This window comes from Polyodon spathula, chromosome 3 (genome assembly GCF_017654505.1).
Source record: "Polyodon spathula isolate WHYD16114869_AA chromosome 3, ASM1765450v1, whole genome shotgun sequence".
Taxonomy (NCBI): Eukaryota; Metazoa; Chordata; class Actinopteri; order Acipenseriformes; family Polyodontidae; genus Polyodon; species Polyodon spathula.
Genome location: NC_054536.1, coordinates 70,905,697 through 70,926,554, shown reverse-complemented (window position 1 = coordinate 70,926,554; position 20,858 = coordinate 70,905,697). Strand labels below are relative to the sequence as shown.

At 40.5% G+C, this 20,858-nt stretch overlaps 1 protein-coding gene across 1 annotated transcript in view; it reads left to right on the top strand.

Moving 5' to 3' along the window:
- Positions 1-20,858, top strand: part of LOC121309305 (adenylate cyclase type 2-like) — a 122,086-nt gene that overhangs the window by 22,523 nt on the left and 78,705 nt on the right. The window contains exon 3 of the mRNA XM_041242182.1: positions 7,775-7,927. Coding sequence (XP_041098116.1) covers positions 7,775-7,927 — 153 coding nt within the window. The remainder of the gene's footprint in view (positions 1-7,774; positions 7,928-20,858) is intronic.

Here is a 20,858-nt window from a genome sequence, read left to right as displayed (position 1 = left end):
GTTATTGGAAAGAGGGTATATATATATATATATATATTATATATATCATATATATATATACCCATTATACATGTGCATGCTAGTGAAATAATACACCACTGACTCAGAAACATTCACATATTGATTGAAGAACAGGATAACAAACATGTCCAGGTGTTAGTTGGATGTAAGTAAAGTCACCCTAAAACATAACCAAAGACCCCTTTATGTCTTATTACAAACACAAGAAATAATTGTCCGGCAAATTATAAACTTTATCGTGACCTTCTCGAGTAATAGGACAAAAATGGAAGAGCTCATTACTGTCCTGTGTTTAACCCTTTACCAGGTCTGGCAATACAATTTTTCCTTTCCAGTCCGAAAAGACGTAAAGCACAGGTCTCTAGTGGGTTTTCTCTCCGGAAAAAGCAGAGAAAACCTTTCAATGGCCGAGAGACTGATAGGAGCTGAATGAAACCGAAAAAAGGGGTGTATCTGAGCAATACAGATAGTCCCTGCACCACAGAGATAACACAGACATAAACAAAGGAGATAGCTGCTTCCACATCCAGTAGTCAAAGAATATCACAGACATTTGTAGAGCTTTTTGAGATGTTATAGTAATAAAATAATGACTTGGATCACATTATTGAGGAGTTTGGTGATAAAATGAGCAATCAGGAGAGGACTTATCAGTCTATAAAGAAGTATGTGAAAAATACAGCGAACAAGGGCTGGGACTTGGCTGGAGATGCAGTACAGATGTCCTTTTGCCATGCAGTGTCTTTTAAACCGGTTTTACTCTGAAAAAATATATTTTAAACAGCGCATATAAAATAAACAGCACATGTGAAAATAAATTGGACCTAATGCGCCTGACAAGCGCTGAATAAATGAATGAATACTGAAGGTGAGACTGAAAACGACTCTGATTTCAACTTTATAAATGCACTTGGTCCATGTGACATTTCAGTGCCACAGCATGACAGTGGAACTGTATGTGGAGAGGGACCTGAGAAGGTAAATATGGATGAAAGGCAGGAAGTGAGTGGGAACTGGGTAACTATTAGAAAAACTACAAAGAGGAGAATGACAGTATATTCCCAGCACTAAGCAATGACTAACTAGTGCTGGATGAAAACAGGGGTGAGGTATTGTTAGTAGGTGATTAAATTCTACGCTGTGTTGACAGTGGTTTTAGCCATAAAAATCCTGTAAATAGGTATGTTACCTGCCTCCCTGGAGCAAAAGTAAAGGATATTGAATCACAAAGAAGAGTCTGTGGTCATCATACATGCTGGTACAAATGACATAAGGAACAGAAAATGTGAGATTCTGAAAGAGGATTTTAAACCATGAAGAAAACAGCTGAAAAAGTTATTAATTATGCAGAATTATTCTCTCAGGTCTACTACCTGTTGTTAGTGGTGGGGATTCAGTAGAATTAGAGCATTAAATACTTGGCTGGTTGGTTGGTGTGTGCAAGAAGGTCTGGGATTTATAAACTGGGATTGCTTTTGGAAAATAAATAGATATTATAGGAAAGATAGACAGCAACTAAATAGGCCAGGGGCAAGCAGGCTAGCTGATAACATCAAACATAACCTAGCAAGGTATTTAAACTTTGAACTGGGGAGGGGAGGGAATCTAAAGGGGCATGTAAAATTCAGGTTAAAGTATCCTGCAATTCCCGCTACCCAGTGAGTAAACACAGGTTTGTGCTACAGGACCTTCGTCAAATTCCTATTACCCCTGCTCAATCATATCCCCTTGATTGGATCAATTTACGCCTAGGTTTATTTAATGTCAGGTCTCTGTCTAATAAGGTTCTGTTGAATAGTGATTTCAGGGTTACAACATTGATATTCTCTCTTTAACTGAAACTTGGATTGGACTGAATGACAAGGTTTCCCTGATTGATGCTTCTCCACCTAACTCTTCTTTTTTTCCAGAAAGCTCACTCTACTGGGCCGGGAGGTGGACTTGCTATTGTTTTCCATAGTGAACTTAGAATCAAACAGGAAATTATTGAAGGTTACTCATCTTTTGAAGTTTTAACCTTGACATTAAACAGTCCATTACCTGTTCATATTGTAATTATTTGTCGAAAGCTTAAGTCAGACCTGCTATTTCTAATTGAATTTGGGGATCTGCTATCTATATTGACAGTCAAATATAATAGGATTCTTTTATTGGGTGATTTAACCTTCATGTTGACAATGATTCTGATTCTTACTCCTTGGAATTTTTGAGACTACTGGATTGCTTAGAGTATATCCTTGCATATAAAATGTTCTACGCATAATTGTGGCCATACCATTCTTAGAGGTGAATCTGCTAGTATCTACAAAGACTATGGACCATACATTTAAATCCTGGGTAAATAATTATTCAATAAATGGACTGCAGAGGGTTCATTCATTAAGGAAAAGCAGCTGTGGATTTTTCGTGGGAGTTCGTACATGCGGGAACTCATGACATCTAGTGGTCAACCCATTACACTGCAGGGAACAATCGTTATCATACTAACATACTGATTCTGCTCCACAGTAATCATATCGGTCCACTTTTAAGAATCAACCACTTATAAAAATCCAATCAACCGGGACAGATATGATTCTTATAAGCTGAGTGCACTGTAATTACAAAACTACACGAAACTTACCAGTGCAGAGCACACCATTTAAAGCCCACTGGTCAACAGAAGTGTGTCATGTCGCCAGTGGACTCCGCATTGGCATGCTCTAAAGAAACCCGTGACCAGATTAAGACCCTGAAAATGGCTCTGCAGTCAAAGGGACTCTCCCAGATTAAGTGCAGTAGGAGTTGCAGAACTAGTCAGACCTTGGATCACAAAAAGTTGAATAGATTCCATTATGAATATTTTCTGAGAGTGTAGCTGTACAATCAGATGTACAAGGAGATCTATACATACTGCAAAAATATGTCACTCTGAACTGCTGTTAGTGGATTTTTTTTTTTTTTTTTTTTTTTTTTTTTTACTGAATGCAGTGTAAACCTCTGTGCTATGTAAGTCTTGCGGCAAATAATCACACTGGGTTATTCATCTATTACTTTGAAGTGAAAAGAAAGGCAGGTTGTCAATAGCAGGTTTGCGTTTGTCAAATCTTTGTTCATTAGTCCACCCAGAGAACAGTCATCTGTCATGAGGAAATAGGACTTTGGCTATGGTTGTCATGGAAGATTGGCTTCAAGCTGAAATTCTACCTAGAAAAACACTTTAGGAGGTCTATCTCCAGTGTTACTGATACAAAAATATACAATGGAATAATTTATGTTAGTGTACCCAATAGCAAGTATGTTGGTTTCTAAAAATGTATACATTACCTAGTTTGTAAGGTGTTTTCCAGTCATATATATATATATATATATATATATATATATATATATATATATATATATATATATATATATATTATATAAACTACAATCCACGCCACCCAATGGTATTTGTCAGCCACGGATTAGAAATACAAGTATATATAAATGAGCATCATTAAACATATTTAGTTTAGAAAAAAAGCTAATTCTGGACAGATGACATCACAGTTAATAGATGTGTGTTAAAAGTTTTTCCATTCCAAATATTATTTCAAACTGTAGTGGATACTGTATTAAAGTGTGTACTATATACAGTGACAAAGTGGTTCCTTCTTTGCATACTTTAGTCACAGTTTGAGCGGGGACAACACAATAGACAAAAGAATTGAAGTTATGTTAAACAGGCTATTACCTGTGGGTTTATTTTCAAGGGGAAATCCAGTAATCAGAGTCGTAATGCTAGTCCAGAGTTGATAAACAATCAGGTAGTCATCCAAACCAGGGTTAAAACAGCCAACAGGGTTATCCAAACAGTCCAGGATCATACATAGCAACACAATCCAAAAATCTAAAGAAATACCAAACCTTCAAACCAAAACACCTTCTACTCCTCTCTCACGTGGTGATATCAGCTTGCTCTTTTTTAAAGGGCTGGTCATTACCCTTGATCACATATAGGTGTGCTGACCTACGTCTTGGTTACCTGATCAGGATTCTGAGTAATCTATTTTTTAGTGGGCGACCATTTTGTGACTTGTAGTCCTATTGGGAATTTCATTTTGTGAAAGGGCAAAGTCCTAAGAAAATCTCTTTTTGGTATGCTTTATATTGCTTGCCATAAATTAATATTAAATAGATATGCAATTGCATATTAAATTAATGTTAAATTAATATTTAATAAATATGCAATAGCTGGTTTCTTGCTAAATGTTAACCAAATGTCTATTGAAAATGTAATTGTATACCGCATCCATTTATATAATGTTTTGTTACTCATGAAAATATGTAATAATGCCCATATTGTTTACATTTAAAAAAAAAAAAAAATACAGTTAATCTGACTTAAATGTTAATGGAAAGTAACAAGGAATAATTGAGCGTAAATGTTATATTAATATATTATTTCATATCTATTAAATATTAATTTATGCCACGCAATATAAAACATTACCAAAATTTATTATGATTCATTGAAAACACATTGCTAATGTATTACTGCAGTGCATTGCAGGGAAAAAAAGACATGTTGAAGTGAAACTCTTTGGTGTTATCTGGAGGCTGGTAATATAAACAGGTAATATTTCTGAGGTGTAATTGAAAAAAAAAGCTAATATATATCGACTTGGAAAAATAACAACCTCGGATTGGTTAAACAGCATCACATGACCGTGCGTATATAGTGTATATCAACAAATCCCCTGGGCCGGATGAGATCCTCCCAGTAGTACTCAAAGAAATGAAAGAAGTAATTTACAAACTGCTAACCAAGATCATGCAGCAGTCTCTTGACACAGGGGTGGTACCGACAGACTGGAAAATTGCAAACGTAATACCGATCCACAAAAAGGGAAACAAAACTGAACCAGGTAACTACAGACCAGTAAGCCTGACTTCTATTATATGCAAACTTATGGAAACTATAATAAGATCCAAAATGGAAAATTACCTATATGGTAACAGGGTACTGGGAGACAGTCAACATGGTTTTAGGAAAGGGAGATCGTGTCTAACTAACTTGCTTGATTTTTTTGAGGATGCAACATCGATAATGGATAATTCCAAAGCATATGACATGGTTTATTTAGATTTCCAGAAAACTTTTGACAAAGTCCCACACAAAAGATTAATTCTCAAACTGAACGCAGTTGGGATTCAAGGAAACACATGTACATGGATTAGGGAGTGGTTAACATGTAGAAAACAGAAAGTACTGATTAGAGGAAAAACCTCAGAATGGAGTGTGGTAACCAGCGGTGTACCACAGGGATCAGTATTAGGTCCTCTGCTATTCCTAATCTACATTAATGATTTAGATTCTGGTATAGTAAGCAAACTTGTTAAATTTGCAGACGACACAAAAGTAGGAGGAGTGGCAAACACTGTTGCAGCAGCAAAGGTCATTCAAAATGATCTAGACAAGATTCAGAACTGGGCAGACACATGGCAAATGACATTTAATAGAGAAAAGTGTAAGGTACTGCATGCAGGAAATAAAAATGTACATTATAAATATCATATGGGAGGTACTGAAATTGGAGAAGGAATCTATGAAAAAGACCTAGGAGTTTTTGTTGACTCAGAAATGTCTTCATCTAGACAATGTGGGGAAGCTATAAAAAAGGCTAACAAGATGCTCGGATACATTGTGAAAAGTGTTGAATTTAAATCAAGGGAAGTAATGTTAAAACTGTACAATGCACTAGTAAGACCTCATCTTGAATATTGTGTGCAGTTCTGGTCACCTCGCTATAAAAAAGATATTGCTGCTCTAGAAAGAGTGCAAAGAAGAGCGACCAGAATTATTCCGGGCTTAAAAGGCATGTCATATGCAGACAGGCTAAAAGAATTGAATCTGTTCAGTCTTGAACAAAGAAGACTACGTGGCGACCTAATTCAAGCATTCAAAATTCTAAAAGGTATTGACAGTGTCGACCCAAGGGACTTTTTCAGCCTGAAAAAAGAAACAAGGACCAGGGGTCACAAATGGAGTTTAGACAAAGGGGCATTCAGAACAGAAAATAGGAGACACTTTTTTACACAGAGAATTGTGAGGGTCTGGAATCAACTCTCCAGTAATGTTGTTGAAGCTGACACCCTGGGATCCTTCAAGAAGCTGCTTGATGAGATTTTGGGATCAATAAGCTACTAACAACCAAACGAGCAAGATGGGCCGAATGGCCTCCTCTCATTTGTAAACTTTCTTATGTTCTTATATCATGGCTTACATACTTTTATGCCAGTGCAAGAAGTTCAGCTGGGGACCAGTATTCAGTCTCCAGTTTTATAATGCTGAGCTGAACTAAATACATATTTTAACAGTAGACGTTTTAACATCTCTGCTAACAGCAAGTTTAAAACCAGTAAAAAACATATTTTGAAAAGGATAAAAACTTACTAGAATGTGTGCCTCACATATAACGAGTTTACAAACTCACTTCAAGAAACGGCTTCAGTCTCTATCGCAACTGCTCTCCTTACTTCCTTAGTGTCATTTGAAACTTTGCCCATCATATCTTCTTGTGCTCAGTCCTTTAATTTCTAGTGAGATGGCACTTTCAATGCAGAAATTCACAATAAACAAATATGTGTAATTTATTTCTAATAAGCAAAGCATAAATTAAATTAAATTAAATTTGGGACTATATTACACTGTGGATGTATACACAATAAAAGTTTCTGGTTTTGTTTTAATTTAATTGTGTTTTAATAATTTTTCTTCCCACAAATGACAGGTAGCTGTGTTACATGAGATATAAACCACTTCAGGCCATGTGGTTCCGATGATATATACCATTTCTGGATATATACCACTTCTGGGGTGGTTAAAGGCCCTTAGCTGACGCCTCAGGCACTATCACCACCTCAGGTGTGGTATATATCATGAGAACCACACGGCCCATCATGGTTTATACCTTAATATATATATATATATATATATATATATATATATATATATATATATATATATATATATATATATATATTGTAAAACGATCCTCGCACTCACGGAGTTCGTTGCCCCTTTAAAATAGACCCAGGACTCAAAAAAATTGATTTTTTACGGCGCTGACGCGCACTTTTTAATAAACACAGAAATGAAAACAAAACAAACACCTAGCTCCCTCTTGGAGCTCTGACTAAACATAGACTGGTTCCTCACTAAACCACAGGACGGCTAAGCCGTTTACCTGACAAACACCAAAACACAAACGGGCTTCTCTCAACACTCTCTTCAATACGACTGGACACACACGCAGTCGGGCTCTTCACTCAGCACTTCACCTTCAATACGACTGGACACACACGCAGTCGGGCTCTTCACTCAGCACTTCACCTTCAATACGACTGGACACACACGCAGTCGGGCTCTTCACTCCGCCACCCCGATCAGTCTGGCTGCCTCCCCCAAATACCCTGCACCTGTCTCTAATTTATAATTACGATCAGGTGCCGAGGATTAACTAAATCATTAAAACAATTACAATTAAACCCCATAACACCCAAATGTGCATTCTCACAAGGTTTTTAGCAGGGAAGGATTTTAACCCCCTCCCTGGTACCTTACAATATATATATATATATATATATATATATATATATATATATATATATATATATATATATATATATATGACTTTTTTTTTCTAATTATCTTACATAAAAATACAATTTATATTACATTTTTACTGGTTTCACAGCACCACAGTAACTGTCTTGTCTTGTTTGTCTGCAGGTGTCCTTTTTCTTGTTCATTATCTTCGTGGTGTACACCATGCTGCCCTTCTGTATGCGGGATGCTATAATTGCCAGCGTGCTGACCTCATCCTCCCACACCATTGTGCTGAGCATTTGCCTGTCAACCACCGCAGTGATAAAGGGGCACTTGGTATGGCAGGTTAGTGCCCATTAAAGCTTATTTTCCTCCAGACTTGAGTGGTATTGATAAGATTTCAGAATGGTGCAGCCTGTTATGGTCAAAACTTGGCGGGTAATGGTTAAACAAGAGGGAGAGCAATATGTTATGTTTTGAGTGGTCCAGCAATGTGCATTACTGGTTTGAAGCTGAACACGTGAAAGCCAAATGTGATTTAATAGGCCTGTATATGAAACTACACAACTTTTTCACAACTCCTCAATCTAACTGACTAGAAGATTGTTTTTTCACTTTTTGGTTCCTCAGAAAACCTAAAATACCATCTGGCTTTCTGTAACAAAGTGCCCGCCCCTGTGTATATTATCTGTTATGTGTTGCGTGTGGTGTGTTTAAATGTTGGTGTATAGACATTGGTACACAGGATATAAACGGGTCTGTGTAACACGAGTGTTTAAAAATGTATATGTGTATTTAGGCACGAGGATTGCACAGCACTTCACGTGCAAGTAAAATGTAGTAATATGTGAGCACGGGGAATTGCACTTTATTAATTCACGTGCTGGGATTCAAGTGAATAATTAATTGGTAATTGAATCCCAGCACAATAGTATATATAGATGCACGTTGTCACATACTGGCGGTTGGGTGTTCGGTGAGCGGAGAACGGGATTGGAGACGGAGGAAATAAGTATAGTAGTAGTAATAATAATAATAATAATAATAATAATAATAATAATAAGAGAAAGTATCCGCTCACCGTGTTTGTCAGTGTCTGTCCGTGCACCGTTTTGTTAAGTTTAGTCTGTTTTTGTTTGTCTATTTATTTTGGCGTAGAGTGCCGTGTCCTGTGTTTTTCGTGTTTGTTTAAACCTTTTATTTTGTATTAAACCGGCGCCAACAGGCGTCTTCATCATTTCATTTCATCCGTCCTGTGTTTTGTGTATTTCATTACTTTTCCTGGTTCTGACGCCGCCCACTTCGGCCGTCTCTGTGACACTTTCTAAAAAAAAAAAAAAGAAAAAAATGTAATCCCAATTTTAAATATATGGGGTACCTTCACTTGGATTAACCACAGGAATTTCATTAACATGTGAAACCTAATAGCATTAATTTCGATAGCTATTGGTGGATATACATGCATATATCTGATCAAAATTATGTGAAACCAGGTAGATTATATTCAGTGAATTAGGCTCTATATATTCTTCTGGATGAATGTCATTATTTATAAAAAATTTAAAAAAAAAAAAAAAAGTCTAAAGTAATATACATACATTCAATATAAAACAATAAATAAAATAAAACAGTGAATGCAATGTGAATTGCAACTTTACAGATTAAAAGCAATACTATAAAAGTCTGTTGTGGGCCAGGGGTTGAATAACAGCCCCAGGCCCGCTTATGCAGGAAAATAAAAATGCTGTGTATTCTCTCTCCAGCACACAGTGGCCTGTGATGTATTGGCTCTTAACTGCATCTTTTTCTGACAACATCTACTTTGTTGCATATGGAAATAGGATGAACAGCTTGTTCAGTGACCACCACGATTGAAGAGGCCAATTTTATTCCTCTAAGGCCTACTTCCTACTTATGAAGTAGACAGGATCTGTCAAACCTGTGACAAACCTGCACTCAGGTAAAGCCCCAGAGATGTTAGAACAGAAGGCAGAGCAATTTGGGAGTAAGAGTGACGCTGTTTCTTTTAATGGAAAGGCAGATTAAATCTTGTATTGAGAAAGTGAGATATAATTTCCTGTGCTGTCAAAAACCCTGAGGCAAGGATATTAAACTTTTTTTTTTTCATTTAATCACATTTCTTGATACATACATTTGTTTTCTGAGTTGTCTTGCTTCAAATAAATATAAATGCATGTGATACAAAACAAAATCCCCAGGACAGGTTATTAGTTAAATGTCATCCTGTGATGAATGCAGTTTATCTACAATATATATCTTGCTTGTTTAAATGTTGTTCAGTGTCTAATACCAATATACAGTGGTTTGCAGAAGTATTCACCCCCTACCAATAATGTCACATTTTGTTGAATTACAAATAATGTGTATACAGTTTTTCAAATAAACTTTTTTTCTTCAAAGCTGTCGTAGTTAAACTGAACACTGTTATATGAGGATGAGGTTAAATGTCAGCAAAACTTGCAAACAAAATGCACAAAATCTAATTTTCTGGTTGCATAAGTATTTAGCTCCTTAAGTCAGTACTTGGGAGAAGCACCTTTTGCAACAATTACTGCTATGAGTATTTTTGGATAGGTCTCTACTAGATTTGCACAGTAGGATGGTAAAATTTTTGCCATTCTTCATGGGAAAATTGCTCCAGTTCTGATTAGTTTGTTGGTGATCATCGAAGGACTGCAATTTTCAAGTCTGGTCATAAATTTTCGATTGGATTCAAGTCAGGACTTTGACTGAGCCACTCAAGAACATTAATTCCCTTCTTGTTCAACCACTCCAGTGGGGCTTTGGCTTTGTGCTTCGGGTCATTGTCAACCAACTATTGTTGTAGGGGTGTGTGGCAGGGAGCTTGCACTGCACAATGTTAAATTAGTGTTGGTGTGATTTATATGTGGGCATAGGTGTATTGTGTTTTGGAGTTCATTTGTTTGATTGAATTATTGTTTACAGATGGGTGCTCGATTGAGACTTGCTGCCTGCTAGCTTGGTTGAGGGGAAGGGCAGCAAGTGATTGACTGTGCTGCTCCTCAATCAGCAGATGGGCGGGTTTGACCGAGTATCCGTCATTTTAAAAACATCCGCTGGAGATAGCTCGGGGCTGTTGCAAGGCCTGCCTTTTTCACGGCACCTTTGATTTATAGTTTGTTGTATTGTATTTTATTTTGCACTTTTTGTACAGCTTGCTGTAATAGTCCTCTGTGCGTTATCATTGCTGGTAACGTCACCTGACCAACTTTATTTACTTTGATCGTTTTCTGTTTGTGTTAATAAAACCTGTGCGCCTGTGCCACCATTTCAACTCCACGGCCATGTGTCTCTCTGTGTGCTTAATCAGTGGCTACCCACACACGTGACACAAGCAAGACCCTGTTACAGGGTGATTTAATCAACTTTCCAGCAATGAAGAGAATAGTGGTCATCATAAGAATACGATAAACCAATGCTCAGGCTTCAGGTTTACAAAAAAAAATGTACAGTATAATCCAGATTATCCATATAGCAGGCAGTGCAGCACTTATTTGACATGTAGGAGATGTCTGTAAAGAATAAAAGTTTCAGTTCACAAACTTGATAATTAGGAAACTGGCTGATCTCTGTATCCTGTCACAGCAGCTCCTGTCTGAGTGACAGCTGCAAAATTCCCTAGATTAATTATACTTTTTAATCGTGCCTCTGCAGAGTAAACATTGATTTTTCAATATACGATAGGAATAAAAAGATCAAGTTACACATTTTCAGATATCTGTTTTAAAAGTACATGTTTTTTTGTTTATTTATTTGTTTTGTTTTCTTCGGTTTTTTTGGAAGAGGGGGAATGTATAACCTTAAATCTTTAAATTGCTGAAGGCACCAGGCAACACATTTATCTTCATGACTTGCCGAACTGAATACTCTTTTGTTTTTTCCTACATAAGCCCAGAATTAGCATTAATAAATCCACATTACACTCTTTTTGTGTAATCATGAACATTACTTACCATACCTTATGCTTTACTCTAGGTCTTCATTGATACAAGGAGCTCAGCATAGGGTAGATCACGTGGTAGTTGAACTTGACTTTCGTTAGTGCCCTTGCCTTTGGCTTGACACGGCAGAGCCTTCATCGGTGGACACTGTTGCATAATTGTTATTAGATAAACAGTATTTAGATAATAGACTACAAAAAATCATGCCAAACAATTAGTAAAGTATTTGTTACCAAAAAAAGAAAACGTGATTTCCTCGTGGTTGTAACATTAGTTCCTTCTACCTTGAGATGATTCATATTCCCATTTACAGTGGCTTACCCTTCTGTTGCGATGTCTTACTGGTTTGTCATTTTATAATTGATCATGTTAGATTATGTTAGATTAGACATGGCATGGGCACTCAATCAGAACTGGATGTCTCTACTGAACTGATGTCACAGGTCCACCCTCCCTATGCTGACTAATTCTTACCAAACCCACACTCGCTCAACTTGTGGTTGACCCATGCACAATCAATTTACCAGCCATAATACACCTCTGACCAGCCACAGCCACCAAGTATTGCATAAAAACTGGGACCTCTAATCATTGCACTAAAATTATTGCCCTGTTACAATATATTTCCATAGGCATACAATAAAAAATGCACATTATTATCTTCATGGCTTATAAAAAAAATAACTGTGCACTAAATTCATACAATGCACCACGTCACACAGTGACCAGGTTGTTGTGTCAGTATAGTAAAAATCACAAAAAAGTTGTCAAAGGTTGTTTTTATATCATTAGTAGTAGAGCCCCAGTTGTTTTCTTTCTTGCACAGTTTTAAGGAGGCATGAACCAATTCCTTATTCATCACACACAGTAAAATAAACACTAACTGTAATTGATAAATAAGCACTACATTCAATTCCAATTGATGAATTCTTGTTCTTGGAGCTCAAATACAGTAGATAGTAAAATTAATGACATAATGTTATTGCCCTTAATGACTGAGATGTGTTATTTAATAGATTTTTAAAAAAAAAGCCTTTGGCTTCAGAAAGACTCTAAGGCAATTAAATCAGGCCAAGATAAAACTAGAAATGTCATGTGGTGTCTGATTAAATGCTTCCTGTGCGCATACAATTTGGATAGAGTTCAGTGTTTGCAAGTTAAATTCATTTTGAAAGTGCTTTGTACAAATTTTGCCATGGTTTTTCAGGAAGCTAGTGGTGCAGTCTACATTTGCATTTTATTGCTGGAGGCCTGGTTTTGATGCTGGTTTAGTTCACCTGTGAAAATGAATAAGGTGGTCTCAACTAAAGCCTTGCTACACACAATGTAGCACAGTTGCAGACAGTCTCTTATTGCTTTCAAGTTACACTTTCCTGAAACTCATTATGATGGACTGAACTGGACACAGATCAATATAATAATGGTTGTTTTGAGTGATGTTCCAGATTATTAATCTGCCTATAAAATGGCGAACTATTGAGCTGTAGTTTGTGAGAAAGATTAACCTGAGGAGAACGTAAGGTTGTGGATGCAACCCCGGCTTTCTGAAAGAGAAAATGGGTATCACCGTGAGGTGATAGGATTATGCTGAGCTTAATATAAAAGCAGCCTTTAGGCCTCCGTAGCTCTGACGTCAGCGCCCCACCCCTCGGGTGCTGAATAAAGGAAGCTCAGCCTCTTTTGCTTCAGGCCACAAGGGCTACTGAAGCGACCTCGCTGCTTGATGACTAGTTCCTCTTTCAGAGAACCGGGGTTGCATCCGCAATCTTACGCTCTCTTTCAATTTGACAATAGCCATCAACTAATGGATACTGTGTACCAAAGCAGTCTCGAGGAAGACCATGCGGTAGTAGGACAAGATCAGTCCACATGTAAAAAATAGACAGATCAGCGCCTCAGCATCTGGTTCGAAAGACATACAAACAGAGGGTCTTTAACAGTAATATATCATACTGGGATACTCTTACCACATCGGTAATGCTGGAGAGCGTACTCAGAGAGTACAACAGTCTAATCCAGACTAACACTAAGTGTTCCACTAGTGTAATAGAATCTAGAAAGTGGAGCAGAGGAATTCAGTACATTCAGTCTGTAGAACCTGAATGTAGCCCAGCTAGCCGCAACACATTAGTTGATGGCTATTTTCAAATTGAAAGAGAACTCTCTGTTTTCATAGTCAGACTAATAAATGTTAATAAATAAATAGTAAATGTTTTTTAGGGATGTTTTGAGATTGTGGAAATTGTAACACTGGCTGCACATAATAGTGGCCATGGAAATATCTCTGATATCTGTTTTACTTTCTTTCTTTACAAAAAAATGAAAATGTTATTTTACTGGAAAGTTTAACACAAGGACGAGTCATCATTTTAGAATTTTTCCTTCTTTGATTGGCACTCTGAAACTTTGGCTGGTGATCATTTGTTGCTCACCATGCATTCAGTGTGAAGTGCTTGATGCAAAATAAGGTGGAATAATGTGGCTTGATATTTTAAAACAAAGGATATGTAACTTTCTTAGTATTCTCTTCAATGTTTACCCTTTTAATTCGCAAATTATGAAAAGTTAATAATAATGATGGTTATAGGTAGTTTTGCAGTTCTGTTCAGAAACAATGTTGTAAATTTGAACAGTAACAGACCCTCAGGGCCCCTTATATGCTTGGGATTTTAGTGCCCTTTCATACGTGGTTCATTCATGAAGATCCAATTTAGAATTCACTTGAAAAATACCTCAATTTTGCCACTTTGCTTCAATTGGTTTTACAACAACACATTTCAAATGAACTGCCTCCAAGTGACTTCAAGTTCGCTTTACAGGGTCCTTCACCATAATTGCACTGTAATCGTCTGCATATGTGAACCTGTACAAAATGCTGTCTTTTGACGCCTAGGTTGCTGATAACATATCTACGTCTGTGTCATTACTGGATTATACTATTGCATGCAATGAAAATGTTTCAAAGTGGTATACTGCAGCTTTAAGCTATACTGAGCTAGTTGAAATCTTTCAGCTGTTGATGTCATATTTTATTTGAATTTGTGTAAATAAGAAGTAGGAATGTATATTGCAAATTCACAATAACAAGGACGAATATGTTTTATTTATTGTATCATGATACATGTCGTATTGCAACCAATGTATCGAGATATGTATGATATCGTCAACCCACAGATACATAACCCTTATAGATAGCCTTGGTTTGTCCTTATTTGTTTCTTGTGGCTCTGCAACTGTGCTGTTTTAGGAAAGAATTAGCATAACCTGTAAAATATAGCCAAATGTTTTACCAAATTATTAAAATGGAAGCCACACTTATAGCTTCCAAATAAATGATAGAGAAATCTGAGTTCTGAAATACTGCACTGTAAGCTTGTTCAAGCTAAAACGGATGCTTATTTAATGACAGGGTTCAATGTGTCATCTGTTGCAGAATGTTAAATGTGATGGAGTCAAGACACAAATAAAACTTATTTCTTCTTGCTAGCATGTTGCTGTGTTCTTATTGTATTGAACAGGCAGTTGAGTAGTGGAGAGAATAATGAGTTGGTTTGATAAAGGATGAGTTCTGGCACATCCGAGTTTATCATTTCTGAACTTTAATGTATTTCTGAAACAAGGCTTGGTTGATACTCGTTACACATCATGTCATAAGTGCAAAAGTGCCTTCAGGGTTTTTGTAATACACAAGGCTATATAAGAAAAATACAGTGCAGTCATGCTGAATCACCACTATCTTTAGTGTACGAAAACCATAACTGATCTGCCAGGTTTTTTTTTTTTTCATTTCATACTGTAACACTGCTTTATACATGATAACTGTTTGTTTGTCAAGCTAATGTAAATAAGCAAGACCCATGTAAACTGATTATCTAAAAACTTAAAATGTGTAATAAATTTGTCAAGATATTTTACCTCACTATTTTCATAGTTGCATTTTGATAGATATGTTATGATTTTATCAAATGCTATTGATATTGTAAAAATCTCTCATCAAAAAAATGTGTTGTTTAGTAGAAGAGACAAAACAAATGTTGTGGTTTGCGGGGGTGTGGTAAAGTGGTTTGTAAATGATGCAGTGCTTAGAAACAGCAGTCTAGCAAGGGCTTAAGTGCTTTTAAATAATAACACTGACTATACAGAACAATGTGTACAGTCAGTAAAGCCACGGGGTTCAGTCCCAAAATGACAATAACAATAAACACAAACTTTAAAACACCTACACGATCACCAGTCCAACAGTGAGTGCTCCTGGTGCAGGTGGTGTTGTGAATACATGAAATAGTGCTAACAGTGCAGTTTGGGTTTGATGCTGGCTTAACAGCGACAGCTCCCGGATAATTAGCCATCTACAATGACAAATAACAACAGTTAATAAGACAGACAATATAACACTTAACACTCACAGTTTTGTTTTAATCCTCGAGGTCATTCTGTAACCATAACAGAGGAACAGATCGCTCGGCCACACACCCTAATATACTTTCAGTCACGCCCCCTTTGGTAGCGAGTGCAATCTAATCCATGACTGACTGTGACGGAAAGATGAGTTCTGGTGATAAATCTTCCTCCCAACCTGTGAGGGCGCTAAAGAACGGGAGGAGAAGCATCTGGAAGGGCTGGCCTGACAGTTCGTTTCCGGGTCAGGGAAGTGGGTCAGCCTGGATGGAAGCGCGACTCTGTTGTAAGACCGTATTGATTTGAGAGGTAAACAAGAGGCAGCTGCAAGTAATAAGGCAGCTGCAACCGTTTATCTAGATATCATGCGGGATTACATATAGGGGCCAGGGTAACGCTGGTCTTCTCCTTCGTTTGGGTAAATGTGCGGAGAGAGAAGGAGCGAGAGAGGAGCTCTCGTTGTTGCAGAGAATTACGTGTTGTGTTTTGTTGTGTTTGTTTTGTAATTGTCTGCGTTTTGCACCACCAGACAGTTAACTCACCTATCCGGAGCTGTCGACCAGGGTCAGCACAATCCGGATCACCACTGCACGGAACCGTCACGAAATACAGTGTCTTCACCCACCACAAGCACGTCTGCACTCACCCAGGACTGGTGACCGTGTGTTCGTTTTGTTCGGGACTGTGTCTGTGTTATTGCTATCCCCGTGCTTTACACATTGTTGTGTATAGCCGGGGATTTATTATTTAACGGTCACCAGACCTGGATTATAAATAAAAGCACCTTTTCACTGGAAACTGTTGTCTGCCTGTCACTCCTGCATCGCATCACCGTTACACCTGTTCCCCTCCACTAGCCACTTTGCCACACGTGGTGTCAGAACACGGGACTATGGACCGCAACGCGCTGGCGGAGTTGCTGCAGGCACTGGAGACCAGACGGGATGCAGAGGAGAGACGGAGGGAGGAGCGCTATACGGCGCTCATTGAACGGGTAGGGCTGATCGTTGCTGCAGGAGCGACCCCTACCGGAACATCATTGATGTCGGCCCCGAAGGCACGGGCCATGAAAATGACGGCGGAGGATGATCCGGAGGCATTTTTGGTGGCGTTCGAGCGGCTGGCAACCGCGGCGGGATGGCCTCGGGAGTTCTGGGCAAGCCAGCTAGGACCTTGCCTGATCGGGGAAGCGCAGGCAGCTTACCAAGCCCTGAGCGACCAGTACGCCACTGACTATGACCTAGTCAAGCAGGCTATCCTCCGTCGTCTCAACATCACCGCGGAGACCCACCGGACGCGGTTCCGCGAGTACCGGAGAGCCCCGGAGACACGCCCCAGGGTGGTGGCACAGCGGTTGTGCGACCACATGGTCCATTGGCTGACCCCAGAGAAGAAGACCGCTCAACAAATGGGGGAAGCCATTGTGGTGGAACAATTCTGCCATGTGGTCGGCGCCGAAACTCAGGCGTGGGTACGGCGCCACAACCCTGACACCCTGGAGGAGGCGGTCAAATTGGCCGAAGATTTTGAGGACTCTTTGACGTCAGCCCGGGTCGGGATCCTGTCAGCCCCTGCCCTGCTCAGGAACCAACCTCTCCCTCCCTCTCCTCCAACACCACCACCATCACCCTCGGTCCCGGCACCCAGACCTCCCAGACCGCCGACCCCGTTGGGCCCCCTTGCCTCCCCCCCATGGAGACCGAGGATGGCCCCCAGCTGGGGTAGAGGTGTTGCCCCTGCCCCGTTGCCCTACCAGCAGCGGGACAGATATTTAACCTATGCCCCCTCTGTCCCTCCACTCTGTTTTAGGTGTAACCAGCCAGGACATAGGGCCAGGTCATGCCCCGCTGCTATGGAGTGTGACGTGGCTGCATGCAACTGGACACCTGGAACGGGTAAGCAGGGGGAAAACGGTTGGGAGGGGCCCTGTCTGATTGACGTGGTTTTAGGGAATGTGAAAACCCACGCGTTAGTGGACACAGGGTGTGAGCAAACCTTGATCAGGACAGCTCTCTTGGGCGGTGTGTCGTGGCGGCCACAAGGTCAGGTGGCCATCTCCTGTATCCATGGAGACACGGCGGCATACCCCACCCTAAAAGTATATTTATCGGTAGGACCGATAAAACGTCACCTTGTAGTCGGGGTGGCGGAAAGGTTGCCGCACCCAGTTATTCTGGGCCGAGACTGGCCAAAATTCAAAGAATTGGTGCAAATAATGGCAGTCTCAGCCACACACGTAAACGTGGCAGAAAAAGGGAAAAAGGAACGGATTGGTGATGTGTTTCCTTTTCATCCTGAAATGTTTTCCCCTCTGTTCCGTCCTAGAAAAACAAATAAGGAGAGACGGACCGCGAAATGGGAGGGAGCGTCTTTGAGACAAGGCTGGGGTCTGGTGGGAGAGTGCTGTAATGGTAACAAACGCCAGTCGAAGGGAGTGGGAACGCAGTGCGACCGAGAGAGCGAGGTTACTGGGCCGACTAGGGCAGAGGTTATTCCAGCCCCTCTCAATATACCGGACCCGTGGTACTCAAGCGCGGACCTAGTGTGGGGCCAAAAGAACGACCCGTCACTGGTGCACGCTTGGGGGCAGGTCCGGTCCATTGAAGGTAAGGATGTTGATGGCGCTGGGCCGCTAGTATATCCACATTTCAGTATAAAGGGGCAATTACTATATAGGGTAAACCTAGCCGCGGGCACAGGACAGCCTGTAACACAATTATTGGTTCCCCCGTCTTGTCGGACCGAGGTCATGAGGCTGGCGCATGATATCCCTTTTGCGGGGCACCTCGGAGCCGAGAAGACGAGGGAGCGAATATTGGCTCGATTCTATTGGCTCGGTCTTCATACTGATGTGTCGAAATATGTAGCCACATGCCCAGACTGCCAGCGAGTAGCGCCAGGTCGAGTGCGCCCCGCTCCTTTGGTCCCACTGCCGATTATTTCCACTCCGTTCGAGCGCATTGCAATGGACATAATGGGCCCTTTGCTACCTTCTGACTCTGGGTATACGCATATATTAGTAGTGGTGGATTATGCAACGCGATACCCAGAGGCAGTTCCATTGAGGTCCACTAGTGCAGCTGCAATAGCCACCGAGTTAGCGCACATTATGGCTAGAGTAGGGATCCCCAAGGAGATTTTGACGGATCACGGAACCAATTTTTTGTCCAATACGTTACAGCAGGTGTACAAAATATTAAAAATACGTCCCATCAGGACGTCCGTTTATCATCCACAATCGGACGGTTTGGTTGAACGTTTTAATCAGACCTTAAAGTCGATGCTGAGGCGATTTGTAACACAGGAGCAGAAACATTGGGCATCGCTTCTTCCCTACCTCCTTTTTGCGGTGAGAGAAGTGCCGCAGAGTTCAACGGGGTTCTCCCCCTTTGAGCTCCTGTACGGCCGGCAGCCTCGCGGCATTCTCGACCTGCTGAGGGAGGGGTGGGAGGAGCACAAAGGCTCGTCTAAAAATGTAGTGAAGTATGTGCTCCTACTACGAGATCGCCTGGATTTGGTCGGTCGTTTGGCCCAAGACAACCTCAGATCGGCTCAGCACCGACAACAGCAGCATTACAACAAAAATGCACGGATTCGAACCTTTCGACCAGGGGACAAGGTAATGCTGCTACTTCCCTCATCTGAATCGAAACTGTGTGCTAAATGGCAGGGGCCGTATGAGGTGATTCGGGCTATAGGGAAAGTAAATTATGAAATTAGACAGCCCGATCGCCGAAATGAACGTGAAATTTATCATGTCAATTTATTAAAGCCCTGGCAGGCAAGGGAGGTCTTATTTATAGCCCCAGGCAATATGGAGGATGATTTAGGTCCCTGTCCAGAGACCCCGAGCACAAGAGCGATTTCTATGGGGGAACAATTGGTTCCGGATCAGCAAAGAGAGCTGCGTAAGCTTATTGAGGAGTTCAGCGATGTTTTTTCTGACGTGCCCGGCAGGACAAACTTAGTTGAATATGACATTATCTCTCCACCAGGTGTCACAGTGCGAGAGAGACCGTACCGGATCCCGGAAAGTCGACGAAGTGGCGTTCGCAAAGAGGTATGTGATATGCTCGAGCTTGGGGTGATTGAGCCTTCCAGGAGCGAGTGGTGCAGTCCGATCGTCATAGTGGCTAAGAAAGACGGCACCAACCGCTTCTGTGTGGATTTCAGAAAGGTGAACGCTATTGCTAAGTTCGATGCATATCCCATGCCTCGGGTCGACGAACTTTTAGACAGACTGGGAAAAGCGAGGTTTATTTCCACTCTGGACCTGACGAAGGGATATTGGCAAATCCCTTTAACCCGCAGCTCCAGAGAGAAAACCGCATTTTCAACACCAGAAGGGCTGTTCCACTTTAAAACCATGCCGTTTGGGCTACATGGTGCGCCCGCTGCCTTTCAGAGACTGATGGACCAGGTTTTACGCCCACATCATGAATATGCAGCAGCGTATATTGATGATGTGGTGATTTACAGCTCCACCTGGCGAGAGCATTTGGCTAGGGTTGCAGCCGTTCTTCAGTCTCTAAGGGCAGCCCGGCTGACAGCTAACTTGAGGAAATGTGCGTTTGCCAAAACAGAGACTCAATATTTGGGATTTTTAATGGGGAATGGAAGGGTGAGACCTGTAGTCACCAAAATCCAGGCTTTGGTTGATGCAGCGATCCCCAAAACCAAGACTCAGGTGAGGTCACTACTGGGCTTAGCCGGTTATTACCGCCGCTTCATCCCCGAGTACGCCACAGTGGTTAACCCGTTAGTCGACCTCACCAAAAAGAGTGCTCCAAATTTAATTAAATGGTCAGCTGAGTGTCAGGGGGCGTTTGATACTATTAAGCGTACACTTTGCCAGGCCCCCACTCTTATTACTCCAGATTTCACCA